The 19,445-nt window shown below is 39.3% G+C and overlaps 1 protein-coding gene across 1 annotated transcript in view; it reads left to right on the top strand.

Moving 5' to 3' along the window:
- The window catches only part of SLC25A31 (solute carrier family 25 member 31), a 37,692-nt gene extending 23,533 nt beyond the window's left edge, over nucleotides 1-14,159 (top strand). Inside the window, exon 6 of the mRNA XM_021681468.1 lies at nucleotides 13,959-14,159. Coding sequence (XP_021537143.1) covers nucleotides 13,959-14,159 — 201 coding nt within the window. The remainder of the gene's footprint in view (nucleotides 1-13,958) is intronic.
- The last annotated feature ends 5,286 nt before the right edge of the window (nucleotides 14,160-19,445 follow it).

Raw genomic sequence — 19,445 nt, 5'->3', positions numbered from 1 at the left:
CGTCTCCTCTCAGGAATTCAACCGGATAGGGATCAAACCATTCTGAACACCTACAAACTCAACAGGAGATTGAAGAAAAGAATAGCAACAACTCTCTCATCAGAAAAGCGACCACTTTCTGGAAGGTAGGACGTGCGGAGAAGTGAATCCGAGGCTATATTCGGGAGGATAGACGGCGGGGGAGGGGCCTCCGTTGGCCACTTCTGGCAAGTGATAGAACCACGGAGCACAAAATTGGAACTTTTAAAAGTCTACTCCGCTGAGGGACGTCACTCTGGTGGCTAAGCGGGGGGTGGAACCCTCCGGGACAGAGTGGTCTCAGGACCCTTGGGGTCACAGAAAGACCGGGGGTGCCTGAGTGTGGCAGAGCTCCGAGGTAACGGAGCAGGGAAGCTGGCTGCAGAAGCAGAGCCCAGGAGCAGGCTCTCAGCTCGGGGTTGCCATAAACCGTGATCCGCAGCACAGTCGGGCCACTGCTCCTCCAGCAGGGACCCAACAAGCAGCAGATCCGGGGAGACTCACCTTCCTCCCCCCAGGAGGAGCCGCGCGGGAGTGCACCGCAGGGAACTGCTGGGTTTGGAGACTGCACCCGGGGTCGGGTGCCAGAGATAGAAACGCGTGGTCACAGGCCGGGTGAGCACGGAGTGCAGCCGGAGACGGGGGAGATGGGAGTGACTGACTGCTTTTCTCTGGGGCGCACTGAGGAGCGGGGCCCCAAGTTCTCGGCTCCTCCGGGGTGGAGATTGGGAGGCCGCCATTTTCACTCTCCGCCTCCAAAGCTGTACGGAAAGCTCGCAGGGAACAAAAGCTCTGGAAAGCAACCTGAGCAGATTACTTAGCCCGGACCAGGCAAGGGTGAGGCAATTCCGCCTCCGGCAAAGACATTTGGAAACCACGGCAACAGGCCCCTCCCCCAGAAGATCAGCGAGAACAGCCAGCCAAGACCAAGTTTACTGATCAATGAGAACGGCAGAACTCCAGCGCTAGGGGAATACTGCACATAGAATTCATGGCTTTTTTACCATGATTCTTTAGTCGTTCAAAGTTAATTTTTTTTTAACTGTCTTTTTTTCTTTTCTTTTTTTTTCTTTAATTTTTCTTTTTCCCTTTTTTTTTTTTTAAAGATTTTATTTATTTATTTGAGACAGAGAGAATGAGAGAGAGCACATGAGAGGGGGGAGGGTCAGAGGGAGAAGCAGACTCCCTGCCGAGCAGGGAGCCCGATGCGGGACTCGATCCCAGGACTCCAGGATCATGACCTGAGCCGAAGGCAGTCGCTTAACCAACTGAGCCACCCAGGCGCCCCTTTTCCCCTTTTTCAACCAACATCTTATCAATCCCTTTTTTAAAAAACATTTTTATTTTTCATTTTTAAAGTCATATTCTATCCCTTCATAGTAGTTACCCGTATTTTTGGCATATATATATAAGTTGTTCTCTCTTTAAAATTTTGAGATAGTTTCTTCTAACAGATCAAAATATACCCTAAATCTCTAGTATATGGTTTTTTCTACTCCCCTGCCTGATCACATTCTCTCCCTTTTTTTTTCTTTTTTCTTTTTTAAATCCTCTTCTTTCTTCTTTCAAACAACTTCTTATCAATTCCTTTTATAAAATTTTTTATAATTTCCATCTTTACACTCATATTCCACCCCTTCATCATATCAACCCTTATTTTTGTACATATATAAGTTTTTCTTTCTTTAAAATTTTGAGAGGCACTTTCTTCTAACAGACCAAAACCCAACCCAAATCTAGTGTGTGGCACTGATCTATATACCAGCCTGATCATATTTGATCACATTCTGTTTTTTGTTGTTGTTGTTGTTTTGTTTGTTTTTGTTTGTTTTTATCTTTTTCTTTTTCTTTTTGCTCTCTTTCCCTTTCTTTTCCCACTGTTTCAGGTCTTTTCTGATTTGTTTAGAGTATATTTTCTGGGGACGTTGTTACTCTGCTAGCATTTTGTTCTCTCCTTAATCTATTCTCCTCTGCACAAAATGACAAGATGGAAAAAAATCACCTCAACAAAAAGAACAAGAGGTAGTACTGACTGCCAGGGACCTACTCAGTGCAGACATTAGTATGATGTCAGATCTAGAGTTCAGAATCATCACTTTAAAGATACTAGATGGGCTTGAAAAAAATATGGAAGTTATTAGAGAAACCCTTTCTGGAGAAGTAAAAGAACTAGAAATCCAAAAGGCTATTAATGAGGTGCAATCAAATATGGGGGCACTAACTGCTAGGATAAATGAGGCAGAAGAGAGAATCAGTGATATAGAAGACCAAATGATGGAAAATAAAGAAGCTGAGAAAAAGAGAGATAAACAACTACTGGATCATGAGGGCAGAATTCGAGAGATAAGCGATACCATAAGACGAAACAACATTAGAATAATTGGGATCCCAGAAGAAGAAGAAAGAGAGAGGGGGGCAGAAGGTATAATGGAGCAAATTATAGCAGAGAACTTCCCTAATTTGGGGAAGGAAACAGGCATCAAAATCCAGGAAGCACAGAGAACCCCTCTCAAAATCAATAAAAATAGGTCAAGACCCGACATCTAATAGTAAAACTTACAAGCCTCATAGACAAAGAGAAAATCCTGAAAGCAGCTCGGGAGAAGAAATATGTAACCTACAATGGTAGAAACATTAGATTGGCAACAGACCTATCCACAGAGACCTGGCAGGCCAGAAAGGACTGCATGATATATTCAGAGCACTAAATGAGAAAAATATGCAGCCAAGAATACTATATCCAGCTAGGTTGTCATTGAAAATTGAAGGAGAGATAAAAAGCTTCCAGGACAAACAAACACTAAAGGAATTTGCAAACACAAAACCAGCTCTACAAGAAATCTTGAAAGGGGTCCTCTAAGCAAAGAGAGACCCTAAAAGCAACATAGACCAGAAAGGAACACAGACAATATACGGTAACAGTCACCTTACAGGCAATACAATGGCACTAAATTCCTATCTTTCAATAGTTACCCTGAATGTAAATGGGCTAAATGCCCCAATCAAAAGACACAGGCTATCAGACTGGATTAAAAAACAAGACCCATCGATATGCTGTCTGCAAGAGACTCATTTTAGACCCAAAGACACCTCCAGATTGAAAGTGAGGGGGTGGAAAACCATTTACCATGCTAATGGACACCAAAAGAAAGCTGGGGTGGCAATCCTTATATCAGACAAATTGGATTTTAAACCAAAGACTGTAATAAGAGATGAGGAAGGACATTATATCCTACTTAAAGGGTCTATCCAACAAGAAGATCTAACAATTGTAAATATCTATGCCCCTAACATGGGAGCAGCCAATTATATAAGGCAATTAATAACAAAAGCAAAGAAACACATCGACAACAATACAATAATAGTAGGGGACTTTAACACCCCCCTCACTGAAATGGACAGATCGTCTAAGCAAAAGATCAACAAGGAAATAAAGACTTTAAATGACACACTGGACCAAATGGACTTCACAGACATATTCAGAACATTCCATCCCAAAGCAACGGAATACACATTCTTCTCTAGTGCCCATGGAACATTCTCCAGAATAGATCGCATCCTAGGTCATAAATCAGGTCTCAACCGGTACCAAAAGATTGGGATCATTCCCTGACTATTTTCAGACCACAATGCTTTGAAACTAGAACTCAATCACAAGGGGAAAGTCGGAAAAAACTCAAATACATGGAGGCTAAAGAGCATCCTACTGAAGAATGAATGGGTCAACCAGGAAATTAAAGAAGAATTAAAAAAAATACATGGAAACCAATGAAAATGAAAACACAACTATTCAAAATCTTTGGGATGCAGCAAAGGCAGTCCTAAGAGGAAAGTATATACCAATACAAGCCTTTCTCAAGAAACACGAAAGGTCTCAAGTACACAACCTAACCCTACACCTAAAGGAGCTGGAGAAAGAACAGCAAATAAAGCCTAAACCCAGCAGGAGAAGAGAAATAATAAAGATCAGAGCAGAAATCAATGAAATAGAAAGTAAAAGAACAGTAGAACAGATCAACAAAACTAGGAGCTGGTTCTTTGAAAGAATTAACAAGATTGATAATCCCCTAGCCAGACTTATCAAAAAGAAAAGAGAAATGACCCAAATCAACAAAATCATGAATGAAAGAGGAGAGATCACAACCAACACCAAAGAAATACAAACAATTATAAGAACATATTATGAGCAACTCTATGCCAGCAAATTAGATAACCTGGAAGAAATGGATGCATTCCTAGAGATGTATCAACTACCAAAACTGAACCAGGAAGAAATAGAAAACCTGAACAGACCTATAACCACTAAGGAAATTGAAGCAGTCATCAAAAATCTCCCAAAAAAACAAAAGCCCAGGGCCAGATGGCTTCCCAGGGGAATTCTACCAAACATTTCAAGAAGAATTAATACCTATTCTTCTGAAACTGTTCCAAAAAATAGAAATGGAAGGAAAACTTCCAAACTCATTTTATGAGGCCAGCATTTCCTTGATCCCAAAACCAGACAAAGACCCCATCAAAAAGGAGAATTACACACCAATATCCCTGATGAACATGGATGCAAAAATTCTCACCAAAATACTAGCCAATAGGATCCAACAGTACATTAAAAGGATTATTCACCACGACCAAGTGGGATTTATCCGTGGGATGCAAGGTTGGTTCAACATTCGCAAATCTATCAATGTGATACAATACATTAACAGAAGAAAGAACAAGAATCCTATGATCCTCTCAATAGATGCAGAAAAAGCATTTGACAAAGTACAGCATCCTCTCTTGATCAAAACTCTTCAGAGTATAGGCATAGAGGGTACATACCTCAATATCATAAAAGCCATCTATGAAAAACCTACAGCGAATATCATTCTCAATGGGGAAAAGCTGAGAGCTTTCCCCCTAAGGTCAGGAACGCGGCAGGGATGTCCACTATCACCACTGCTATTCAACATAGAATTGGAAGTCCTAGCCACAGCAATCAGACAACAAAAAGAAATCAAAGGCATCCAAATTGGCAAAGAAGAAGTCAAACTCTCACTCTTTGCAGATGATATGATACATTATGTGGAAAACCCCAAAGAGTCCACCCCAAAACTGCTAGAACTCATACAGGAATTCAGTAAAGTGGAAGGATATAAAATCAATGCACAGAAGTCAGTGGCATTCCTATACACCAACAACAAGACAGAAGAAAGAGAAATTAAGGAGTCGATCCCATTTACAATTGCACCCCAAACCATGAGATACTTAGGAATAAATCTAACCCAAGGGGCAAAGGATCTGTACTCAGAAAACTATAAAATACTCATGAAAGAAATTGAGGAAGACACAAAGAAATGGAAAAACGTTCCATGCTCATGGATTGCAAGAACAAATATTGTGAAGATGTCAATGCTACCTGGAGCAATCTACACATTCAGTGCAATCCCCATCAAAATACCATCCACTTTTTTCAAAGAAATGGAACAAATAATCCTAAAATTTTTATGGAACCAGAAAAGACCCCGCATAGCCAGAGGAATGTTGAAAAAAAAAAAAAGCAAAGCTGGTGGCATCACAATTCCGGACTTCCAGCTCTATTACAAAGCTGTCATCATCAAGACAGTATGGTACTGGCACAAAAACAGACACATAGATCAATGGAACAGAATAGAGAGTCCAGAAATGGACCCTCAACTCTATGGTCAACTCATCTTTGACAAAGCAGGAAAGAATGTCCAATGGAAAAAAGATAGTCTCTTCAACAAATGGTGTTGGGAAAATTGGATAGCCACATGCAGAAGAATGAAACTGGACCATTCCTTACACCACACACAAAAATAGACTCCAAATGGTTGAAAGACCTCAATGTGAGACAGGAGTACATCAAAATCCTAAAGGAGAACACAGGCAGCAACCTCTTTGACCTCAGGCGAAGCAACTTCTTCCTAGAAACATCGCCAAAGGCAAGGGAAGCAAGGGCAAAAATGAACTATCGGGACTTCATCAAGATAAAAAGCTTTTGCAAAGCAAAGCAAACAGTCAACAAAACCAAAAGACAACCGACAGAATGGGAGAAGCTCTTTGCAAATGACATATCAGATAAAGGGCTAGTATCCAAAATCTATAAAGAACTCATCAAACTCAACACCCAAAGAACAAAGAATCCAATCAAGAAATGGGCAGAAGACATGAACAGACATTTTTCCAAAGAAGACATCCAAATGGCCAACAGACACATGAAAAAGTGCTCAATATCGCTCGGCATCAGGGAAATACAAATCAAAACCTCAATGAGATACCACCTCACACCAATCAGAATGGCTAAAATTACCAAGTCAGGAAACAACAGATGTTGGCGGGGATGCGGAGAAAGGGGAACCCTTCTACATTGTTGGTGGGAATGCAAGCTGGTGCAGCCACTCTGGAAAACAGTATGGAGGTTCCTCAAAAAGTTGAAAATAGAGCTACCATATGATCCAGCAATTGCACTACTGGGTATTTATCCCAAAGATACAAAAGTAGGGATTTGAAGGGGTATGTGCACCCCGATGTTTATAGCAGCAATGTCCACAATAGCCAAACTGTGGAAAGAGCCAAGATGTCCATGACAGATGAATGGATAAAGAAGCAGTGGTATATATATACAATGGAATATTATGCAGCCATCAAAAGGAATGAGATCTTGCCATTTGCAACGACGTGAATGGAACTGGAGGGTATTATGTTGAGGAAATAAGTCAAACAGAGAAAGACATGTATCATATGACCTCACTGATATGAGGAATTCTTCATCTCAGGAAACAAACTGAGGGTTGCTGGAGTGGGGGGTGGGGTGGGAGGGATGGGGTGACTGGGTGATAGACACTGGGGAGGGTATGTGCTCTGGTGAGCGCTGTGAATTGTGCAAGACTGTTGAATCTCAGATCTGTACCTCTGAAACAAATAATGCAATATATGTTAAGAAAAAAAAAAGAAGAAGAAGGTAGCAGGAGGGGAAGAATGAAGGGGGCGGAAATCGGAGGGGTAGACGAACCATGAGAGACGATGGACTCTGAAAAACAAACAGGGTTCTAGAGAGGAGGGGGGTGGGAGGATGGGTTAGCCTGGTGATGGGTATTGAGGGCACATTGTGTATGCAGCACTGGGTGTTATGCACAAACAATGAATCATGGAACACTACATCTAAAACTAATGATGTAATGTATGGGGATTAACATAAGAAAAAAAAGAACAAAAATTTAAAAATAATTAAATAAATAAATAAATTTAAAAAAAGAAGTAATAATTAACAACATGTCTTTTTTGCTAATCTTATAGGAATACCTTCAAAGTTACATAAATTAATGTTAGCTGTGGGGTTGTTGTAATTATCCTTCATCATATTATGGCTGTTCCTTTCTGTTTTGGGTTACAACAGTTTTTATTATTATTTTTTTTTATTATGTTATGTTAATCACCATACAATACATTATTGGTTTTTGATGTGGTGATCCATGATCCATTGTTTTCATATAACACCCACTGCTCCATGCAGTACGTGCCCTCCTTAATACCCATCACCGGGCTAACCAATCACCCCTGCCCCCTCCCCTCTAAAACCCTGTTTGTTTCTCAGAGTCCATAGTCTCTCATGGTTCATCTCTCCCTCCAATTCCCCCTCCCCATTTTTCCCTTCCTTCTCCTAATGTCCTCTATGTTATTCCTTATGTTCCACAAATAAATGAAACCATATGATAATTGACTTTCTCTGCTTGACTTATTTCACTTAGCATAATCTCCTCCAGTCCCACCCATGTTGATGTAAAAGTTGGGTATTCATCCTTTCTGATGGCTGAGCAATATTCCATTGTATATATGGACCACATCTTCTTTATCCATTCATCTGTTGAAGGGCATCTCGGCTCTTTCCACAGTTTGGCTATTGCAGACATTGCTGCTATGAACATTGGGGTGCATATGGCCCTTCTTTTCACTACATCTGTGTCTTTGGGGTAAATACCCAGGAGTGCAATTGCTGGGTCATAGGGTAGCTCTATTTTTAAATTTTTGAGGAACCTCCACACTGTTTTCCAAAGTGGCTGTACCAACTTGCATTCCCACCAACAGTGTAAGAGGGTTCCCCTTTCTCCACAGCCTCTCCAACATTTGTTGTTTCTTTCCCTGTCCATTTTTGCCATTCTGACTGGTGTAAGGTGGTATCTCAGTGTGGTTTTCATTTGGATTTCCATGATGGCCAATGATGATGAACATTTTTTCATGTGTCTGTTAGCCATTTGTATATCTTCTTCAGAGAAGTGTGTTCATATCTTCTGCCCACTTTTTGACTTGATTATTTGTTTTTTGGGTGTTGAGTTTGAGAAGTTCTTTATAGATCTTGGATACCAGCCCTTTATCTGTAGTGTCATTTGCAAATATCTTCTCCCATTCTGTGGGTTGCCTCTTTGTTTTGTTGACTGTTTCCTTTGCTGTGCAGAAGCTTTTTATCTTGATGAAGTCCCAAAGTTCATTTTTGCTTTTGTTTCACTAGCTTTTAGAAGTGTATCTTGAAAGAAGTCGCTGTGGCCGATGTCAAAGAGGTTACTGCTTATGTTCTCCTCTAGCATTTTGATGGATTCCTGTCGCACATTGAGGTCTTTCATCCACTTTGAGTTTATCTTTGTGAATGGTGTTAGAGAATGGTCGAGTTTCATTCTTCTGCATGTGGCTGTCCAATTTTCCCAGCACCATTTATTGAAGAGACTGTCTTTTTTCCATTGCATGTTTTTTCCTGCTTTGTCAAAGATTATTTGACCATATGGTTCTTCTCCCTCCTCTTATTAATATGTTCTATCACATTGATTGATTTGGGAATGTTGAACACCCTTGCATCCTGGGGATAAATCCCACTTGGTCATGGTGGATAATCCTTTTAATGTATTGTTGGATCCTATTAGCTAGGATTTTGTTGATGATTTTGGAATCCATATTCATCAGGGTTATCGGTCTGAAATTCTCCTTTTTGATAGGGTCTTTGCCTGGTTTGGGGATTAAGGTAATGCTGGCCTCATAGAATGAGTTTGGAAGTTTTCCTTCTGTTTCTGTTTTTTGAAACAGCTTCAGTAGAATAGGTATTATTTCTTCTTTGAATGGTAGAATTCCCCAGGGAATCCATCAGGCCCTGGACTCTTGTTTTTTGGGAGGTTTTTGATCACTGCTTCAATCTCGTTACTGGTTATTGGCCTATTCAGGTTGTCAATTTCTTCCTGCTTCAGTCTTGGCAGCTTATAGGTTTCCAGGAAGGCCTCCATTTCATCCAGATTGCTCAATTTATTGGCATAGAGTTGTTGCTAATAATTTCTAATAATTGTTTATATTTCCTTGGTGTTAGTTGTGATCTCTTCCCTTTCATTCATAATTTTATTAATTTGGGTCCTTTCTCTCTTCTTTTGGATAAGTCTGGCCAGTGGTTTATCAATCTTATTAATTCTTTCAAAGAACCAACTTCTAGTTTCATTGATCTGATCTAATTGTTTCTGGTTTCTAATTCATTGTTTCTGGTTTCTAATTCATTGATTTCTGCTCTAATTTTAATTATTTCTCTTCTAGTGCGTGGCTTAGCCATCGTTTGTTGCTTTTTCTCTAGTTCTTTAAGGTGTAGAGTTAGTTGGTGAATTCGGGATTTTTCTGTTTTTTTGAGTCAGGCTTGGATGGCTATGTATTTCCCCCTTAGGAATGCTTTTGCAGTATCCCATAGGTTTTGGACCGATTTGTTTTCATTCTCATTGATTTCCATGAATTGTTTAAGTTCTTCTTTGATTTCCTGGTTGACCCAAACATTCTTGAGCAGAGTGGTCTTTAGCTTCCAAGTGTCTGAATTTCTGCCATATTTTTTCTTGTGATTGAGTTCCAGTTTTAGAGCATTGTGGTCTGAGAATATGCAGGGAATAATCTCAGTCTTTTGGTATCAGTTGAGACCTGATTTGTGACCCAGTATATGGTCTATTCTGGAGAAAATTCCATGCGCGCTCGAGAAGAATGAGTATTCTGTTGTTTTAGGGTGGAATGTTCTGTAAATATCTATGAGGTCCATCTGGTCCAATGTATCAGTCAAAGCTCTTGTTTCCTTGTTGATTTTCTGCTTAGATGATCTGTCCATTGCTGAGAGTGGAGTATTAAGGTCTCCTACAATTAACGTATTGTTATCAATATGACTCTTTATTTTGGTTAACAGTTGGCTTATGTAGATGGCTGCTCCCATGTTGGGAGCATAGATATTTACAATTGTTAGATCTTCTTGTTGGATAGACCCTTTAAGAATGATATAGTGTCCTTCTGTGTCTCTTATTACAGACTTTAGTTTAAAATCTAATTTGTCTGATATAAGAATTGCTACCCCAGCTTTCTTTTGAGGTCCGGTGGCATGGAAGATGGATCTCCATCCCTTCACTTTTAGTCTGGATGTATCTTTAGGTTCAAAATGAGTCTCTTGTAGACAGCATATGGATGAGTCCTGTCTTTTTATCCAATCTGCAACCCTGTGCCGTTTTATGGGAGCGTTTAGGCCATTCACATTGAGAGTGATCATTGAAAGATAGGAATTAATTGTCATCATGTTGCCTGTGAAGATGTTGTTTTTATAGATTGTCCCTGTAAATTTCTGTTGTATATCACTCTTGGGGTCTTTCTACTTTTATAGAATCCCCCCCTTAATATTTCTTGCAGGGCCGGCTTAGTGGTCACATATTCTTTCAGCTTCTGCCGGTCGTGGAAGCTCTGCATCTCTCCATCCATTCTAAATGAAAGCCTTGCTGGATAAAGTATTCTTGGCTGCATGTTCTTCTCATTTAGTGCCCTGAATATGTCTTGCCAGCCCTTTCTGGCATGCCAGGTCTCTGTGGATAGGTCTGACGTTATTCTGATGTTCCTCTCTCTGTACATAAGGAATCTCTTCCCCCTAACTGCCCTTAAGATGGTTTCCTTGGTTCTAAGATTTGCGAGTTTTACTATTACATGCTGGGGTGTTGGCCTGTTTTCCTTGATCTTGGGAGGGGTCCTCTCTGCCTCTAGGACGCGAATGTTTGTTTCATTCCCCAGATTAGGGAAGTTCTCAGCTACAATTTGCTCAAATACATCTTCTAGTCCTCTCTCTCTCTCCACTCCCTCCGGGATTCTAATTATTTTGACATTGGAATGCTTCATGGTGTCACTTATTTCTCTGATTCTATTTTCATGGATTCTGAGTTGTTTTTCCCTGGCCTCCTCTTTTCCCTTTTTATCTATTATATTGTCCTCCAGGTTGCTTATTCGTTCTTCTGCCTCAGTTACCCTAGCTGTTAGATTATCTAGATTGGATTGGATCTCATTGATAGCATTTTTAAGGTCTGCCAATTCAGCTTTCATTTCTGCCCTTAGAGACTCTATGTTGCCATTAATTGATTTCTCCATTCTAGCCATTGTCTTCACAATTGCTAGCCTGAATTCCATCTCCGACATCTTGGTTATATCTGCATCCATTTGTAAATCTGCAGCACAAGTCATAATCTCTGAGTCTTTTCTATTTTGGGGGCTCCTCCTCCTAGTCATTCTGTTGATGGGTGTTTGAGGGAATGTGTAGAGTCCAAATTATTGACCAGAACCCAAGCAAGATGCACCTGTTTTCTTGGGACCTTAGGGTTGCTGGCCTCTTGTTTTCTCAGCCTGTCTTCTGCGGGAGGGGCCTGCCATGCTGTTACTCAGGCAACCCTGTTTGGGCGGAGTTGCCCTGCCCCGCTGTGGCGGGGGATGGGCTCAGCGGGAATCAGTTTTGGGGGCTTTTGTTCTCTGGCGGCTTTCCCTGGCGGCTTTCTGCGTCTCTCCTGCGAGTCAGAGCAGAAGAGACCATTTCCAACCCTCTGCCTCAGAGCAGAGAGACTGCAGTCTGTTCTTCAGTGAGCTCTCCAGGCCACACCGTGTCCGTTTCTGTCCGTGCTGCTATAAACTGCAGCGTCCTGGGTTGTGCGCCCCTCCGCAGCGCTCCCAGTCCTGCCTCCAGGTCGGGGCGCGTCTCTGCCCTTTGTGCTTCTAAAACCGCCAGCCGCTCCCAGTTTGTGCCCGCGTGACCCCGCTGCTCCGGGTTTCTGCCCCGGGGGCTGCCCTAGAGTCCTTTCCCCTCCGCTACCGGCCTGCGAGTCTGTGCCCCGTCCACATCACGCGACGCTGTCGCTCACCGGCGGTGTAGGATCCCCACGGCCAGGCACCCTCCCGCTGCCGTTTATCCTCCAATAATCTGCCCGCGGAATCATCGCTCCCCGCTTATTACCTCAAAACCAACCGTCTGTGATATTTTTTGTAGAGATCCAGATCTTCTTACATCTCAGGCTGGTTTCGTGGGTGCTCAGAGTGGTCTGGTGGATATCCAGCTCAATTCCAGGGACCAGTTGAGATAAGGTCCCCTACTCCTCTGCCATCTTTCCCCCCTCCCGGGTTACAACAGTTTTTAATCATGATTGGTAATTCTATATCTGTTGAGATAATTTCATTTTTCTATATCTGTTGAGATGATTTCATTTTTCTTTTTTCATATGTTAATATATTACATTAATCTGTTTTACAGAGCTAAACCAACCGTATATGTCTAGTATAAACCCAGCTTGGTCATTATATATTGTATTTTATATTTTTAGCTGGGTTTGATTTGCTAGTTTTTGTTCAGAAGTTTTGCATTGTTTCATTGACTTTGGTTTGTAATTTTTCTTTCCTGTATTGTCCTAGTCTAATTTTGGTATCAAGGTTATGCCAACCTTATAAAATATATGGGGGAGTCTTCCACTTTTTCTCTTCTCTAGAATAACTTCTGTAAGATTGGAATTAAATGTTCATTGAATATTTAGTAGGGATCACATATAAAGCCATCTGGACCCATAGTTTAAGAGGATTTTCAACAACTGATTAGATTACTTTAGTGAATTTCATATATTACTCTAATGTTTTATTTTTTATTCTGTTGGTAAATTATACTTTTTTAGGAATTTGTCCATTTCTTCTGAGTTTTCAAAATAGGTTTCATGAAGTTGCTTGTAATATTATCTTGCTTTTTCTTAATCTCTGGATCATCAGCAGTGATGATACCTTTGATGTTTCTAATAGTTTTGGAGACTTTTCTCGTTTTTCCTCAAACAGTGTTTCTAGAAATTTGTCAGTAAACTGTATTTCAAATAACTAATTTTGACTTTGTATGCTTTCTGTTGTATTTATTTCCTATTTCCTTAATTCCATAATTTCTGCTGGCTACTTTCTTATTTCAACTTTCTTTAGGTTTAAAAATGTTTAGGTTGCTTATTAATTTTCAGCTTTTCCTTTCTAATATTTTTTTTTTTTTTGAGAGAGAGAGACAGAGAGAGAGCATGAGAGAGGGGGGAGGGTCGGGAGGGTTAGAGGGAGAAGCAGACTCCCTGCCAAGCAGGGAGCCCGATGCGGGACTCGATCCAGGGACTCCAGGATCATGACCTGAGCCGAAGGCAGTCGCTCAACCAACTGAGCCACTCAGGCGCCCCCCTTTCTAATATTTCAAAGTCATTAATTTCCTTATAAGTTACCACTCACGCTGCATCTTACAAATTTAGTTAAGGAGTTTCATGGTTATTATTAGGTTTTAAATATCTTCTAAGATGTGTTTTTCTTAGTATCCAAACAGTTGATAGTTTTCTAGTTGTCTTTTTTGTTGTCAGTTTCTCACTTAATTGCAATGTAGTGAGAGGGTAAATCATAGTATGTGATGACCATCTTTTGAAATTTGTTAAGCCTAATATATAATCAGTTTTCAAGTGGGCCAGAGAAGTATGAGTATTCTCCAACCACTGGGTGCAATATTCAATATATGCCTATTAATGCAACATACTTATTCAACAGAGTATTAATTTTATCTGTCCTTAGTGCTGAAAAAAATCTATCTTAAGATGAAAGATATTAAAATAATGGCAAACTATTTGTCTTCCCTTGTATAGAGTGGTGAGGCTGAACGGCAATATAAAGGAACTTTACACTGCTTTGTGAAGATATACCAAAATGAGGGAATCAATGCATTTTTTCGTGGTGCCTTCTCCAATATCCTTCGTGGTACAGGGGGTGCTTTGGTGTTGGTACTATATGATAAAATTAAAGAATTCCTTAATATTGATATTGGAGGTAGTTCATCAAGAGATTAAGAAATATATGTATTTAACTTGTTAAACATACAAATTATATAGCTGCCATTTATATACAAGTTGATAGAGTGTTATTACTGTCAATATTTTTTAGAATCCTAATTTTGCAATAAAGCATATGCTTTTTCAAGGATTTTAAATACTAAAAATCAGATAAATGTGGGTTTCCTTCCTACTTAGACTCAAACTTTAATGAGACATTTGACTTATAAGTAGTATGTGTTATTTCTATTAGTTTAAAATCTTTTTCTTTTGTGATGAAAAATTAAAATGTATAATACTAAAATCTAAGAAATGAAAGCATATTCTTTTTAAATGCTCTTCTCTTAATATAACTGTCTTCTCATCTTTTAAAATCATATGATATGACAAATATTTCTTAAAAGCTTATCAGGAGATGGCATCATATTTATGGGCAGAAGTAAACGTTCTTCTACAACATCTCTATTAAGACAGCTCAGGTATTACTATGTATAGTTTATTTTATCATATACCTGTTATAAGCACAGATTCTAGATCTGTTCATAAAAAATTGATGACTTTATGACACTATAAACATGTAGATGGAAAAGAAAAGATATAAAATGGTGTGTCTGCTTTTATCTTTAAAATAAAATTTGGCTAATGTGAATATATCTTGGAACAAAAAATACACCTTTGAGAATTAGTTTGTGTCTCTGTATTGATAATAAAGCTTAAAACTGTTATATATGAGCTTTTTTCCTTGATTCTAACTTCATTAATAAGCAGAGAGTAACAAATTTTTTGTCAGAATTTGGAACTGACTTAAAGACAGAAAACAGGGTTTCCAAGGTTTTATACAAGAGTCTGTCTTGTTTTTCAGAAATGTTGTAGAAGATAGTACATTTGAAATCCCCAAGATTTTAACATTTTAGCAAGTAAAGGAATGTTAAGCTAGAGGGGATAAACTATAGAGAGATTGTGGAGGCTGTGAATGTGCAGAAACAGAGTAGGTGAACTTCCTGGTGCACAGCAGCAAAAGTATAAGTATACATCTGTTTTGGTGAATTTTACATTATTTTCTCACGGCAAGGTTTGCTAGGGAAAAAAAAAACAAAGACAAAAAAGCAACAACAAAATAATAATATATATCCAATAATTATAATGTGGTATGAAAATATCTGATTTCTATTGGTGGGAAAAAATCACATACTATTAATACTACTGTGATTTGTGGGGTGCCTGGGTGGCTCAGTAGGTTAAGTGTCCAACTCTTGATTTTGGCTCAGGTCATGATCTCATGGTTGTGGGATGGAGCCCAGCGTCAGGCTTCACACTCAGAGTTTGCTTGAGCTTCTCTCTCTCTATGCCCCTCCCTCCACTCACACTGTGTGTGTGTTTGTGTGTGTCTCTCTCTCTCAAAATAAATAAATAAAATCATTTAAAAAATACTACTGTGATTTGTGTCTATATTCATAATTGAAAGAAATGTTAAATTTTAGTTAAAGGTTAGTTCAAGACAACGCCCCTTAATTGTGTCTATGGATCCCTTAGGGACATGGGGATCCCCTGGGTAAAGAACCCTTGTCCTAGAACATTGTACTCATTTGCATAGTCAAAGTTGGGTCTCTGGCTAATCTGTGTTCCCACTGACAGGAAAAGGGAAAAATAAATCACAGCAGGTGGAAGGGATTTTAACCAGGCAAGGTGGAAGTTGCACATGTTGAATATACACATTGGTGAGACTTTAGTCACGTGGCCATACTTAGTTATAAAGAGGATGGGAAATATAGTCTGCCTTTGAGCAGCCATGTGTACAAGACAAAATAATAGATTTTGAAAGACAGCTAGTAGTCTGCCACAGTCTCCTAAGTGACACTTTTGTATCCATTCTCACCTTGCTCTAATCAATTCTTAACACTGCCACCAAAGTATTTTTTAAACTCTCAATCTAATCATGTCAGTCTCCATCTATTTCAGTGTTCTAAATATAGTAGTACTTCCTGACTTGTAGATCATCAGGATTGGGCGAGTTTGAGGGGCAGTTTTTGCAAGTAATTTAGGAGTCCATATGCCAATTAAAAATGAAAATTGAATTTTAAAGTAGGATTTTATGTATATGTAGCAATTTTGTTCATATATGTACAAGCTTAGGGGATTAGCAAAATACAGGATTGTATTGAAATGTTCTTGAACTCATGGTAGTACATGGACATCCTATTTCAATAAAAGCTTAAAAGAAGTTACTTGGGGGCGCCTGGGTGGTTCAGTTGTTAAGCGTCTGCCTTTGGCTCAGGTCATGGTCCCAGGGTCCTGGGATTGAGCCCCACACCGGGCTCCCTGCTCGGCGGGAAGCCTGCTTCTCCCTCTCCCACTCCCCCTCCTTGTGTTCCCTCTCTCACTGTGTCTCTCTCTGTCAAATAAAATCTTTAAAAAAAAAAAAAGTTACTTTGGGAGGCATAGTTTTTTGTACATTAAAAATATGTCTTCTTGAAAAGGTAAATGGCTAGCCTGCAGGATAAATGAAAGACTTCTTATTCTTACTGTGGCATACAATATCCTTTGTGTTCTAGCTCTAGACTTCAGCTGTACATCATATCTGTCCTTCTAGGCATTTTAGGCTTACCAGTAACTTCTGATCCCCCAAATACAATATGCTTTTTTATGCCATTGGACCTTCTTTTTCAATGTCATTTATCTTTTCTGTACTTTTTTTCTTTCTACCCATTAGCTCCTTCCTTTTCATTATCTACCTTGAAAGTTATTCATTTTTTAAAGCATAATTCTCAAGTTGCCTCCTCTGAGCTCTTCCTGCCTCATAGGATCCCTCCCTTCAGACAGGTGTCCCATTTCTAGCCCTTCAAACACAGAAGCTTCTAGACTTCAATGCAAATCTCTACCATACCATTTATTATTAGGGTGAATTTTCTAGTTATTTCACAACTATTGTATACTCTTTAGTTCAACACCTTGACTAATTTTGAAGTATACAAAAACGTACATTCCATGCCCTCATAATCTTGCAAAGGTTATAATCTAGTAAAACGGACAAAACAAATAACTGGTGGAGAACAGAATGTGAAAAATATCATAAGAAAGAAAGGTACAAAGTGGTAGCAAAGGCAAGAAACAAAGTCAACTTGAGGCAGTCTTGGGAGGCCTCATAATACCTTCAAACAATATTGAAGATTTTAATAAGCATGTAAAATTTGAGCTATATCCCAGAGAAAGACAGTGGCACAAGAACTTGGTGGAGAAACTTGTCATATTTGAACAACAGTAAGTGGTCAAGCTGGCTAGGATAAAACAGTTGATGTAGAAAAGTGGTAGGAAATAGAGTTGGAAAAGTAAATTGTGGGTCAAACTGTGAAAGGCTTTGAATGCCAGAGTGAAGAATTCACACAGTGAAGAACCATCACTAATTTGTTGAACAGGTGAATAACGTCGTCAAAGCAAAGCTTTAAGAAGACAGCTTGGCACTGTTAATAGGGAAAAGACAATGTAGAGAGACCAGGAAGCAAATTACAGCAATAATCCAGTGGAAGTAGAGATTCTGGATCAAATATTTACTGCAAGTATATAAGCTAAATATCTGGCAATATGGCAGATTGAATTTACACAGATACCCTTCCCCACAAACATAATGAACATATTGGATAAAATATATCCAAAAGGGTTTTGGTTTTTTTTTTTTTAGTAAAAAGGGAAATACCAGATGTCTGCAACAAAGATTCTCAAGGCTAGGAACGTTGCTGGGAGCTAATAATGTATAGCATCTCAGAGGATTCAGAAACATATACAGACCTTAAGGGTGCTTTCAACACCCACATGGAGATAGGAATTATGAGCTTGGGCCCTGGTAAGGTAAGGGGACTGAAACTGAACACATCATGTGTACTGAAAGCTTGGAAGGAGTGTTTTTTCTTTTTTTTTTGAAGAGTTAAGCATACGGCTATTCCCATATGCTTTCTTTTTTGTTTCAATTTTTAAATTCTAGTTAAAATATAGTGTAATATTAGTTTCAAGAATAGAATTTAGGGATTCATCACTTATATACAACACCCAGTTCTTATCACAAGTGCCCTCTTTAATACCCACCACCCATTTAACCCATCCACCTGCCCACCTCCCCTCCAGCAATCCTGTTTGTTCTCTATATTTAAAGAGTCTTTTTTATGGTTTGCCTCTCTGTTTTTCCCCCCTGTGTTCATCTGTTTTGTTTCTTAAATTCCACATATGAGTGAGAGAGTCCTATTTTTAAGAAGAGAGACTAGGAAAAAAGGCACCAAACCATAGTAGACAAGAGGATTGACAACCATCTCAAAGCAGTGAGTAGGAAAAAAGTCATCTCTGAGAAATCAAAACACCTAGGCTTGTGCCAGAACAAAGTACAGTTGACCCCTGAACAAACATGGGAGCTAGTGGTGCCAACCCCCTGCATAGTCGAAAATCCATGTATAATTTTTGATTTCCCAAAAACTTAATAGCCTACTGTTGACTAGAATCCTTACCGATAACATAAACAACACGTATTTTTCATGTTATATGCTGTATTCTTACAATAAAGCTAGAGAAAAAAAATCTTACTGAGAAAATCATAAGGAAGAGTATATTTATAGTACTGTACTGTAGTTAACCAAAAAAAAATCCAGATATAAGTGGACCTGTGCAGTTCAAATCCATGTTGTTCAAGGGTCAACTGTATATATACATAAACACTATATGCATGGTATGTGAACTCCAAACTGAAAAATTAAAACTGTTCTAGGACCAGTGAGACTCCTCAGGGTTCTGACAAATATGAAACATCTCTGGGACACTTCTATGACCCAGGGTACACAAAGATCCCACAGTAAAAGTAGCTTTAGTGAAGATGAATTTATGGTCAAAATATTTAAATTTTATGAGGAAGTAAGAAAGTATGTTGTGGCAGAGTTGGTAGATAATCAGAATTAGCCCTCAAGAACTAAAAATGTGATAAAAATACTCAAAGATAACTATAAAATTAGAACGTTTAAAATGATTAATAGATTTTTTAAAGGAGAAATAATGAAAACAGTATGAAAGAACAGACAAGTTTGAAAATGAACATCTAAAATTGGTAGAGTGCTGGGGCACCTGGGTGGCTCAGTCATTAAGCATCTGCCTTCGGCTCAGGTCATGATCCCAGCGTCCTGGGATCGAGCCCTACATGGGGCTCCCTGCTCTGCTGGAGGCCTGCTTCTCCCTCTCCCACTCCCCCTACTTGTGTTCCCTCTTTCACTGTGTCTCTCTCTGTCAAATGAATAAATAAAATCTTAAAAAAACAAAATTGGTAGAGTGCTT

Source organism: Neomonachus schauinslandi, chromosome 2 (genome assembly GCF_002201575.2).
Source record: "Neomonachus schauinslandi chromosome 2, ASM220157v2, whole genome shotgun sequence".
NCBI lineage: Eukaryota > Metazoa > Chordata > Mammalia > Carnivora > Phocidae > Neomonachus > Neomonachus schauinslandi.
This window is presented reverse-complemented; position numbering and strand designations above follow the sequence as displayed.